General features: G+C 36.6%; 1 protein-coding gene across 1 annotated transcript; it reads right to left on the reverse strand.

Annotated features, from left to right (window-relative positions):
• Positions 1–367: 367 nt before the first annotated feature.
• Positions 368–13304, reverse strand: LOC118826625 (RING finger protein 212B-like). The gene is made up of 12 exons (XM_036597649.1): positions 13205–13304; positions 12171–12223; positions 8143–8217; positions 7080–7186; positions 4873–4933; positions 2774–2796; positions 2555–2619; positions 2423–2447; positions 2266–2326; positions 970–1030; positions 559–589; positions 368–452 (listed from the first exon to the last, which is right to left on the reverse strand). The coding sequence occupies exons 1-12, from the start codon at positions 13302–13304 to the stop codon at positions 368–370; spliced, it is 747 nt and encodes a 248-aa protein (XP_036453542.1).

Here is a 13304-nt window from a genome sequence, read left to right on the forward strand (position 1 = left end):
CATTCATGTCAAAAAATGCGCAAATAGCATGGTTCTCACCCCCCTTCTGAAACTCTGCTTAGAATGGCACCTCAAAATAATCAGAATGACCTCAGTGCCCTCAAGATAAAATTCTCAATTGTAACAAAAGGGTCAATTTTAACCCATAACATAAATGTTTTGAACGTTGTAAATTTATTTACAGGCAGATAAAAAAATATTTTTGTAACCAACGACATAGATTGCTATGTAACTACCAATAGCTTTTATTTGATGTTACAGTCTAGGAACCAAACATGTAAGTCTACATATCGGATACAAACATACAAAGATGTCAATCAAACCACCAAGGTTGATTATTACATGTCTTGCTTAGATACCTGAACACTTATAAATTCCATGGCCGTGGTGACTGAAGTGTTGGCCTTGGCAAAAGCTGGAACTGGAAAATGTTTGGGGTTATGTGGTCTGACCTAAAGCAATGGACAAAGAAAATTAAAGAACTTTATTTAGGATTGTATTAAACTTGAATTTGAAGGTTTATATATTATGTTCAACAATACTGAATAATGAATGTACCTCAAGGGTGTGTTAGCAGAGCTGGGTGTCCCTAAAAACAAGAGGAGTACAATATTACATCCTATATATAAGCCAAAAACATTATCGTTATTTACTTAAATGATGTCAGACATTTTGCCCAACATGTGCTTTACTTCACCAGTTTAGGCCTTAACTGGCGAATTCTACTAAAAGCAAAAGATATATTAATAATTGGGCTGAATATAGGTTCTATTCTCTAATTTATTAGGTCATCATTGTGAGCAAAAATTAAGGTGGCCTGTGCTGCTGTATTGGAGACCTAAACTTCATGGACAAACTCTCTTTTGCTTCTTATATTTGGAAGTTCTACAGTAAAAGTGAAATGTGGGTTTATGTGTCAAAATGTCTCTGTAGGTAAGCTGCTGCCTTTCAAAAGTAATCATTACTCACTAAATCCATGCTCATGCACTGAACTCAGTGAGGATACAGGGGTGGCTGAATCTGGTGGTGTCTGTCACATAAGAAAAAAATTCATGAAAAAATCCACAGATCAACAACTTACAGAGTTGATTAAAACATATGAATTAAGTATATAAAAAAAGTTAAAGAAGCATTTTGGCCTAAAACTAACATGGAACATATTATTATTTTATGTACTATTCTGTAAGACATCATTGCATCCCTCATCCTCATTGGACTGAGTATCCTTTTTATGTTTCCATCCATCACTGTTCTTTCACTGTTATATCTGGTATGCATTATGCAAACGCGACACAACCATTGGGAATTGCGTCACACTATGATAAAGAAACCCTGATCACGAGCGTAGCTACTGATGTGGAGGCTAACAAATAAAGACATGGGCTGTGGCTAAAATGGATCCGTATTCCATCATTAGCTACAGGGTGAACTATTTTATCATTATTTAGTGTCATGTTATGTAGTGTTATATAGTATTATTATACTTTATTAAATAGCAGTGAAATGTATAAATGTAAAAAAAAAAACCCATCCCATCCTTTTCCCATCAGCCTGCATCAGTATTAACCAGTCATGTAAACAAACATTAGGGAAAGAAAACAAGGAAAAAATACAAAAATTGGTTAGACTACATTTAATTCTTGGCTCATGATTGCAGTAAACTACAACTGCTGCTATTTTGTTATATAAGCAGAGGGCCGTAAACACATTAGGGTTTTTGTTTTGCTGTTTTTTTTTTTTATCTGTATTTTTATTTATTTCTGTTTTGTTTTTTTTTTTACCAGAGATTGAAATAAAGTCTTTTTAGGCTCAGTGGTTACTGTTAATGTTGTGTCCTTTGCTTAGTAACAAGAGATGCAATGCACTTTGGTATATATTCAGAAATTACAAATGCACTGTGAGAGGTTGTAGTGCCCTGTAAATTACTCTGAAATTACATTTTACAATTTCAGACACTATGAGAAAAAAGACATTCTAAAATACACAGATCTGTTTTGGTCACGGCTGTGATATTCAATGTCCTTGCAGTGACATTCGCTATTTGGCTTTCTTTTGCATTAACCAGAGAGCAGGGAAAAACATTTCAAACAACCTGTTTTGAAGTATGTGCCAAAAAATCTCTGCTCTAGAGACTACTGTCACACCACTGTAGATGGCGAGCAGGCATGTTTATAACAGATGAAGCAATGACTGCATTTTTCATTTTGGCCAGAGTGTCCCTTTACTAGTTGGGAATGTTCTGAAAAGGGAGATTTAGAAACACACCGCCATGGTGGGTCTTGAGTGCCGAAACCTCTCCATTGTATCTCCAGAGCTTAGGTGGCTGCTAAATAAACAAGACATACAATGATAATGGTCTGGTTTAGCATTGCTTAGTTTGGATAATTAAATAGAGCACAGCTTGGTTAATTAAATGATCTACCTTTCAGTTCTGGAACGAGGGGTGACTGTAGAAGAAAACACAGTGAGGAACATGAGTAATATTACTGTTTCTTCCATATTCTGTTTCATTTATTTGGTCAAAACAATGCATGGCCATTTTGTCTGTGACTACCTGGGGATGTAACAGCCACTGGTAGCGTCATCCTCGGAATGCCTCTACATACAGGAGGAGGATTGACCACATAATAATAGAAAATAAAAGGTGGTTATGAGGCTCCTTAATTAAACAGCATCAATCAGTATGAGACACCTACTAATCTAATGAGAGCATCCTGTATTATATGCATTAAGGCTGCAAAAACAAAAGTTTTAAAAGGTTGCTTACCCAGTAGCTTGAAATTTCCCAGGGGATGTCTATGGGAAGAGAGACAAGTAAAATGGACATCTTTAAACAAATACTTTCACCATAATAAAGCAACCAGTTAGTATTCTGTAAATTATATCACATTAATCTAGTAGTCAGTGTTTCAGCAAATGAATTGTGACTGTATATTAACAAGGGAGTCACTAGATATTCTTGGACAGGGGGCTAAGCCCTTTGTAGGGGTGTTTATGGACCTTTAAAAATGGCACCAAAATGTCAGAATGTTTTCAAATAGCAGAGTACAAAATCAATTAAAAAACATGCCTATTTGATCAAGCTAGCATGCAGTAGACCTGTCTTTTTTATTTTTTGCATTAGATATGGATCCCTTTACAGTACTTTTTATTTACAACAACCTATGGTTGCCTCTGATGTTACTGTTTCGAACTACTGACAAGATATAAAAGCAAAGAGTACAAAGAGCCGTCAGCAATGTTATATCTTTGTCGGTCCATCACGCTTTCCTTACTGTGGAGTTTTATTAAAATAGTTATTTAAAATAGACTCATCAGCTGGCTAACAATACTGTTTTCCCTTTTTCTTTACCTCACGTACACCTAAGGATAGCTAACTTACAAGCAAGTAACCTACGGGTAAAAACATGGTATCTTGCTTTGTTGACCATAACTGCCACAAATTCATATTGTAGTTAGGTATCTTCACTCTGTTACTACTTACTGTTTCACTGTGTACATGACAGACAATTGTACATGACAATAGCCTGCCCACTCTTTCTTAAAAGCATGTCAGAAGTCCCTTGTTGTTGGTTATGCTGCATGACATTTGAGGAAAAAGGCTTTCAATGAGTTGAATACTTTTAAAGCTACTATTTTAAAGATTTCAAACAGGAAATCAAGATAAACTTTATTAGTTTTATTATTGTATATAAATTATATATATATATTGCTGCTGTCAGAAGAAAACCTTTTATCTCATTTTTGTCATTTTTCAGTTTTTGACATAATTTGAAAATGCCTGTTGCCCTTTACATTATGTGTAAATTTCATGATGAACGGACCAAAAGAAAACAGCCCAAAATGACTTGGAAAAAAGCCTGGTTCCTTTGATTTACATTTAAAAGTAAAGGCGGTTTTTTCCTTTTCCTGTAAAGTTATCATTTTGGAGATACAAGGTTTTCTTCCGACAACAGCGATATATATAATCTATTTAATCGGAAAAGAATTGACTTGACAATTAAGTCTGTCTAATCAATACAGTAATCTAAAAGGGCAATGTGTAGCTATAATATCTTTTTGGACCATGCTTTGCGCACTGGGGCTCTGTCATCCGTACACCTGCCTTATATCTATCTTGATATATTATATCAGGTCCACTTACGTTACAGGTGCACTTTGTAGTTCTACAATTACAGACTGTGGTCCATCTGTTTCTCTGCATAATTTGTCAGCCCTCTTTAGCCTGTGTCAAATAGTCAGGACCCCCACAGGACCACCACAGAGCAGGTATTATTTGTGTGGTGGATCATTCTCAGCACTGCAGTGACACTGACGTGGTGGTGGCATGTTAGTGTGTGTTGCGCTGGTATGAGTGGATCAGACACAGCAGTGCTGCTGGAGTTTTTAATCAATGTGTCCACTCACTGTCCACCCTATTAGACACGCCTACCTTGTTGGTCCACCTTGTAGATGGGGCAGGATAGGCTGGATATTTCTCAGTACAGTAGTAACACTGAGGTGTTTAAAAACTCCAGCAGCACTGCTGTGTCTGATCCACTCAGACCAGCGCAACACACACTAACACGCCACCACCACCACATCAGTGTTACTGCAGTGCTAAGAATGATCTAACATCCAAATAATACCTGCTCTATGTTGGTCCTGTGGGGGTCCTGACCATTGAAGAACAGTGTAAAATTGGGCTAACAAAATATGCAGAGGAGAAAGAGATTAGAAACAGACTATAGTTTCTACTTGTAGAACTACAAAGTGCACCTATATGAAAAGCGGAGCTGATGAAATGGACAGCGTGTGTTGATACAAGAAGGTGTACATAATAAAGTGGCTGGTCGGTGTATACATGTACACAAACAAACAGAACTGTCTCACCTTCCACTGGGAAAGAGGCTTCTTAAGTTCTGTGTTTTCTTTTTTGAGTTCTGACACCTGCCTAAACAGAATGACAAGCACAGAAAAAGACTGAAATGGGTCAAAATAGAAAGGACAGTTTTACTCTGGCATTAAAATGGGACTTCACAGGTGATTAGGCTTGTCCTGCTATGATTGCTTACATATAGTACTGTGCAAAGGTTAAAAACCACATTTAATTTATATCATTTCCAGCCTCAACTACATTTAACATAGTTTTAAGTAATTAGGGTGTTCACCTTTGTTACAGCTTCCATTCTTTTCAGGAGATTTGCTTTCAGTTTTTCAAAGACATCTGCAGAGATATTTTCCCACACCTCCAAAGTTCAGTCTTAGAATTAGACTGCATTATCTGCTTCCAAACACTAGATAGCTATAGGATGGGCAGTACACTGTTCTGAGAGCACCATCATCTTGGTTTGATTTGCAAATTTTATTTTTATGTATTCTGTATATTTCCTTTTCTCAGAAAGGGCTTAATTATAGCTACACATCCTTTCAGACTCATAACATTGAGTTGTCCACTTACAATGGAAGGATGAACAGTACTGTACTGTTTGGTGAAAGTTTTGGTGGTCTAAAATTTTGGTGGAGTCCCATTAAAATGTGCAATTTCTAAGATGTTCAGTTGAAATAATTTAAATAACATTAAAGAATGTGAACAGAATATCAAAGACATCTGTGTATCGTGTTGTAGCAATCTCTACTGAAGATAGTATGCTAACCAGCTAGCCCAGGCTCATCCTGTCTCATAATACCACTTTGTACCTGTACCTGTAGAGTATGAATTCATCATCTTACATATTGTTGCTTTAATCTTTAACTCCAGTTTTGGAGACTTTAGCTTTTTCACTCATTTTCCTTTGACTATCCCCTTCCTTTAAAAAAAAATCTGATAAAAATGAATAACTTGTGCATAATGGCCCTTTTGACTGAAATTTAAATAAATTAAGAGTGGCCTCTAACATTTGCACAGTACTGTGCTGCATGTGTTTTGTACTTTTAACAGATTTAATGTCTGCACTGTAATTTAACCTTTTCATTGTCTTATCAAATTATATTCAATATAAATGTATGTTTGTGTTGTGTTTCTGCAAGTCATTGTGTAAAAATGAGGTGCGCCCAAGGCTGTGTTTAATGCATGTAAGTTATTGTTACTTGTCTTGCAGGACTAATGTCTGGGCCATATTCTCAGCTTGGAAATAAACAGGGCTGACTCAAGGCTAATAATATTAACACAGCAAATTTGAGAATGAAAAAGTGTAAAGATCAGAAACTGACATTACTCACTCATCATTCACGGGCCAAATTAGCATGGCATCTATATAAAATGTACGTGAAATCATATGCTGACTAGATTTGATTACTTAACACCGATAAATTAGGGTACATATACAGGATTCACACCCCATCACCGCCCCATCTCCTCCCTGCTGCTCAGTCCTATCTCTCCTACCTCTGTTCATTAAGCTGGGCTTCAGAACTCCCAGTCTAAGTTCTTAGAGTTCACCCCCTCCTACAGTCTCTTCTCACATTACGAACATACTCTGAAGGCATGATCTGAACTACTTAAATATCTATTAACTAGATTATTCTTGATTTGCAGAATGTGGTATAATATTCATATAAGACAGATGAGATACTCTGCCGCCAATCTTTGAGAACTTTGTTATACAGGCCTGACTTGTCTTTGAAAGTGAAAATATACATTACTTTATTATTTGGTGATAAACTGACAAGCATTTTAATTACTGTAATCATGGTTTTGTATGTTCTGGTTTTGTATGCTGCCTCTACTGTCTCATTGTATAATTGTCCTAGAAACGCATTGCCAACAGAATGGGGTGCTCTGGAGCTAGTCTGGAGCAGCTCTGGAGCATTCTGGGGCAATGGCTTGCCATTAATACCCTTGATTTCTGAAGATACATTGGATAAGCAGGTGTCTACAAACTCTTGGACAGGTAGCATATCCCTTTTAGGGACCAACAGAGCATAACCATAATAACTACTAATCATTAGCCTATATTTCTTATAAATGTGTATAGTTTATTTTGACTTTATCTCACTGTACCGTTTCATTTCTTTCAAAAAGGTGACCCATGTTCTTACCCAACAAAGCCTACATTTATCGCCATAGAAAAAAATAGTACTTGAATAAGTTACTGCACCTGTAGCATTGCTCGCTGATTTCCTTCAGCCTTCTTTCCATCTCTGCTAATTTGTGTTTGTGGAAGGCTATGATCCTGTCTTTCTGCTTTTTCTGAAATGATGCAATCTGAAATGAAAATATCTCAAAGTTGAAATGAAATAATGTGCAATGTCTACTAAATCTTTGCTTATGTGCTGACTCAACTGAGGGCATGTCTTAAAGAAATCTCTGCCAAATAACTGTGGCACTGAAATAAACGGTAACTTATGTCCAAAAAGAAAATCAGCAAAACACAGTAATTCTACTGGGGGTTTGCATATGACTATATAAAGTATTTAAAAGTAGTTGATGCAGTAACTTATGTAATGGTAGTTGTTACTTTTGAAGACAAATGGTTATGCACAAATATAGTCCATTTAAAAACAGTTAGTATGGACATGTTAGAGTGAAGACTGTTGTGTAGATGAAGGTGAGAGTGAAGACTGTTGGGTAGGTTAGAGTGGAGATTGTTGTGTAGATTAGAGTGAAGACCGTTGTGTGGAGTGAAGACTGTTGTGTAGATTAGAGTGAAGACCGTTGTGTGGAGTGAAGACCATTGTGTAGGTTAGAGTGAAGAATGTTGTGTAGAGCTAAGACTGTTATGTAAGTTAGAGTGATTAAAGGTTTTTTTTGCATCTTTAAATGGTTCCTCAGATTGATTGAGAATGTGATGTAGATGGTTATGAAGGAACATTTGCTTCTGAAGAAACATGTAACGATGCAAAAAACCCTTTAATTATGCAAGTGGTTCTTTGAGTGTTCATGGTTCTATACAGAACAATTTTCAATACTATCCTTAAAGAACCATCTTTTTAAGTGTGTAGGTGAAGGTTAAAGTGAAAATTTATGTATTTGAAGGATACAGTGAAGACTGTTATGGTTTAATCTGATGAAAATCCAGCTCAGATTACATGTTTAAAGCAGTAAGTAAACAATTTCAATGCATTAAGAATGGTTTGCAGACACTTTCAATATTTTAACAAACAGAATATTGATCAGCATATTTCTTTTTTTACGGCAGACCAAAATATTGAGATTAAGACCTGTGCAATATGTTCCAGACGTGTCTGAATGAGGTTCACAGGGTCTCTGAAGAACATCTGTTCCTGAGGTTTCATCTTTACCAAGGACAACACAGAAGATGCAGAGGGAAAGAGAACAGAATTCAAATAACAATTTAAAAAATCATCAAATGCGTTTTTCTCAGCAGATGGTTCTGTCACGGCTGTGAATACTCTCAGGGTTTGTTGGTCAGACTCCAAGGAAAAATATCAAAGTCAAAGTCAGTCACATTAAGAGAACTTAAAAGCAACATCTTCAGAATAATTCTTTGTCACAGATTAAAGTATCACGTAACTTATACTTTATGAGTTGGAAATGCTTTACTATTCTGAAAAACTAAATGAGGTATGAATGAGGTGCCTTGAGGAAGGTGAGGGTTGTGTCTTAAGTAATCACTGAAATGTCCCTACAAGTTAACGCTGCACAAATGGTTAAAGGCGCACTATACGGTTCTGGAGAAAGATTGTTGGCATTTCAACTCAACAGCAAAACAAATACACCCCTCCCTCCGAGGCTCCGCCTCCAAATTCATGGACACGCATTGCTGAGGCGTACAACGCTTTTTTAGATCTTTGTGGCCATAAACCCTTTTGCAAACGTTGTACAAATACCATGATATAACATTAGAGTGAACAACAACACAGCAAGTAATGCTACTAACGTTAGCCAGGTTGTGTTTTAGCAAACTGTTGCTACAATTGCTGCTGCAAAGCTAATCAGTTGCTGTCACAAACATTAACTTATTCTTGCTGTTTCACAAAGCCAATAGGTCACCTTAAAAGACTAGACTACATTCCGACTCCACAGTTTCTTATTCAAATTTTCTCGCTCCACCCTAAAAGAAGCAGCAGTTAAAACTACATTCTGGGGTCTTAGTTTCTTTCTAAATTTTTTTCTGTCCCACCTTAAGTGGTGCACGCACAATGCTGTGTGGGCGGTCACTACCTGGGGAGGGCAAAACAAAACATGGGGAGGGCCAACAAAACGTTGGGAAGGCCAACAAAACGTGGCGTGGCCGAACCGGCTGTGAAAACAAAAAACAGAGAAGCTAAGATTACAACACACACAAAAAGGGTGTGACGTCATTCTCTTCTCATCACACCTTTACTCCACTATGTCTTTACACAGAAAATAGATAGATTAATTCAGTACAATCAAAAAGAGAAATGTTTTACAGTAAATTACAAAGAAAAAAATCAACATAATAGTTTGGAATAGTTCTGTGCTTAAGTTTGGGGGTCCCTGGACAAATTACATGCTTTGCTGATTTTCTAACTGAAAACAAGTTAACACATTCTTTAGAGAGAACACACTTCTGCACATTTTAATGCACAATTAGTCTATTTACTGTTAATTTAACATATTCTAAATAATTATCGCAACAATATTTGGTTAAATGACTATATATTGTAATTAAATGTTGCAATAAATGAATGAATAAATGATAGATAGACAGACAGGTAGTCTACCAATGGCACCCTAGCAGTACCACAACAGGGCCCCCCCCCAAAAAAAAAAGTTTTAGATAATATTTGATAGAAAATTTATTTACAGGAATTATAAAGGGTTGTAAACAAAATGTTTGTTTAACGATCTCACTAATGCAACAATTAAAAGATTATTAAATAAACACAGCAAATTATGCTAAATTCTAAATAATCTGACTGGTTTTGCAAGCAGAAAGCAAGAACTGAAGGATTTACTGCTAAATAATGCTGTCAGACAACAGTGTTACAGCATCAAGTTCCTTGTATGTTTTCTGATACCAGAGAACAGATTTAAGATTGTCAGCTGCTGGCTACAGGCTGGAAATATGTATAATGAATAGATCCTATATAGAAAATGTACTAAGACATTAGTTATTATTGGTGACGTGGCCAATATTCTACATTTTTGTTTGCATTTTATTTTCCCTTGAAGTCTACTTATTAAGTTTGTGTGGTTATTTTCTAAGTAGTAAAAGTCATAATTCATTTTTACATGACAACTGTCCAACCTGTCTTTATCATTTACAATTACACAGTTTTTTTCTCACTTTGGCTAGTAGTTGCCATATTTGGACTGTTTGGAAACAGGGACTAAATTGCACATTTTGAAATGTTAATGTTTATGAAGAACATTCCACTTTTATTTTATGAAAGCAAAGAAAATTTGGTTGTCTATGATACAGTCTCCTTTAAGTGTGGCTGACTTTTTGCTCACCTTCATGAATTAAGTTAAACGTGAAGCATTGAAAACAGACCCAATCACTCAATCATCTTCTAGTAAACTACATTATCTCATGTTAAATCACATTTGCCCACTGTTATCTGCTTTTAAAATACCACTCCAAACAAAATGTTAAGCAGTACTCACAGATAATGAGCATTACATCCATGATAACATTCTGTTCCACATGAACTATACATGGTATCCAGGACCTGCCTGTTAACTGCAACTGTAATGTAATTTATATGTTTTTTCTGTTTTAAAAGCAACATTTAAACTAAATAAAAAGTTATTTTCCTTCTTCAAAATGTTGTTTCTGCCTGGTTAATTTTTATAATATCATGTAAAGTGTTACAGTACATTGGTGAGCAAAAAAAGATGTACTCATAGACCTCCTGTCACCTAATTTACTTACTTTCCTTTTTTGTAATGTGAATAATATCAATACTCTGATAAACCCAGCATTTTAAAATTGTGCATTTAAAAGTTTTATGTATGTTTTTGATGATTTAACTGAAGCAATTTTATAAAACAAGTTTGTAATAGAGTTTAAGTGGTTTAATACTAATAATAGTTCAAAACAAAAGAACTAAAAAATATACATGAATATGTATAATGAATATACAGTTTATGGATTGGGAAAAGGAATATAGATTACAAAGAAATTACAGTTCATTTTTTTCCCAAATTAGTTAGCTTAGAATTAAGCATGGCATACATCAATTAGCCAGATAGCATTAGTAAAAAATTGGCAAGCCAAATGTGAGAAAACGTTCTGAGGATGAGAAAGCCATTTGTTCGACATGAACCCGTGAGACAAACTTCAGAAAACAATAACTTAATTAAGGATGAGAAAACAATATTTTTGACACTTCATTACTGACTTTTTAATGCCACTTAAGTAATATCTATAAAACCTTTGATGGGCGTGTCTTTTGCCTCCATATTTGGGTTAAAAAAAAACAGCTACACTCAAGGACACTTCCACCGGTCTGCAGTCTTCAGACAGACCAATCTCGTCTATCCACAATTTTCCTGGACTTCAACCTTTGCTGTGATTATCTTTCGAGGATATTTCTGTTTTAAAGCTGTTAGCTTTGTCAGTTTTCTTTCCTTCTTCCTTGGATTGGAACAGAACGCATAGGGCGAATCACACAAACGGTGTTTACGAATCTGCTGGTGTTCACAGCACACACTTTTCAAAAACAATTTAACCTTTTTTGAGTTGTTGTGGCACTGACAACAGCACGTCAAGCCCGAACTCATGTTTGAATCATGTAGTCTGTAACAGAACCAGTTTAATTGTTCTCACTATAAATTCTCCAGCACTTTAGGAATTGCATCTTAACTGGAAATAGAAAACTAGCAAACAGACACAGCAAAGTATCATGACAGCCACCACCGGGTTTTCAGGAAAATTGAGGATTGGGCCTATAGTTTAGCTCCAGCCACTGAAGCTATAGCTCCAGCCATTAAAGCCAGTCACAACAGAGCTCAATCACATATATCAGTCTTAGGCACAGTAACAAAAACAGCCTTTTTAATAATAGGGGATAAAGAAAATTTGGAGAACGGGCATGTAAAATGAATGTTTTTCATACATAAACCACATAAATGTCTTACATAGACCTCAAAGGAAAAAAAAGCCAAGAATGAAGGGCAAAGGCCCTTGAGGTTGCTTTCTGGATCCTTGGAGTTAGACATCGCTAGACAACGCCAGCGAGGATATTTAGTGGACAACAATGTCCAGCCCTTAACTCCTAAAACGTACAGTAAATTTACAATGATCTGTTCAACTAACCTGGTCAGATATTGGCAGGTAGTTGCAGGTGGCTCGACAAACACTGCAGTGACCTGTTAAAAGTGACAGGAAAACCCATTAGAAAACATGAAGCAATCACATATCAAATTCCAGCTGAACCTTGCTGAACTTATTTCTTTCATACCTCTTTTATTTATGCTTCTAATTAGAGACGGGCATAAGGCAAAATGTCATATAACAATACTTCCAGAGGATTTTTACAATACCAATCTGGCCTATCCATGATTTTCCTGGACCTTAACCTTTCCTGTGATTATGTTTGGAGGACATTTCAGCTTTAAAGCTGCAAACCATGCTAATCACAGTATATTTTCTAATGTATGATAAGTTAGAACAGACAAAGTAAGCCCACATTTTTTGAAATACCTTCTAAATTTTTTGTATTCAACATTTTACACACTGTGCTGCACTAAATCCAATTAAACAGGTCTAACTATGCTCTTTTGGTAATCAAACAAGCAGTTGGTGTTTTTTAAGTACTATCATCATCATCATTAACCGCTTAGTCCAGATAGAGTCGCGGTAGCAGTTGGGAGAGCAGAGAATCCCAGATGACCCTGTCCCCCGCAACTTCCTCCAGCTCATTCCTGGGGACCCCAAGCCGCTCCCAGGCCAACTTGGAGATATAATCCCTTCAGCGGGTCCTAGGATGACCCCGGGGTCTTATTCCAGTAGGCCGTGCCTGGTACACCCCCACCGGGAGGCGTCCAGGGGGCATCCGGATCAGATGCCCGAACCACCTCAGCTGGCTTCTCTCAATGCGGAGGAGTAGTGGCTCTACTCCGAGCTCCTCCCAGATGGCTGAGCTCCTAACCCTATCAAATAGAGTGTAGCTTACGGCCATACCACTCTGAGAACGCCCGATCTCGTCTAAGTACCATCAATATCCATGATATACTCAGGAAAGCATACTGTGATGTCATTTATCGCAATAACGATGAATGCTGTCATGCTGCCCAGCTCTACTTCTAGCTGCACTTTCTGAGATGATGTGTTTCTACGTTCTCACTCACTTGGATTGACGCAGCTCTCACAAAGCAGGTGGCCACAACTCGACACAACAAATTTCTTGCCTTTTCTCAAGAAACAGTTATTACAGTGAAACCACTCCAT

This window comes from Colossoma macropomum, unplaced genomic scaffold (assembly GCF_904425465.1).
Source record: "Colossoma macropomum unplaced genomic scaffold, Colossoma_macropomum, whole genome shotgun sequence".
NCBI classification, from domain to species: domain Eukaryota; kingdom Metazoa; phylum Chordata; class Actinopteri; order Characiformes; family Serrasalmidae; genus Colossoma; species Colossoma macropomum.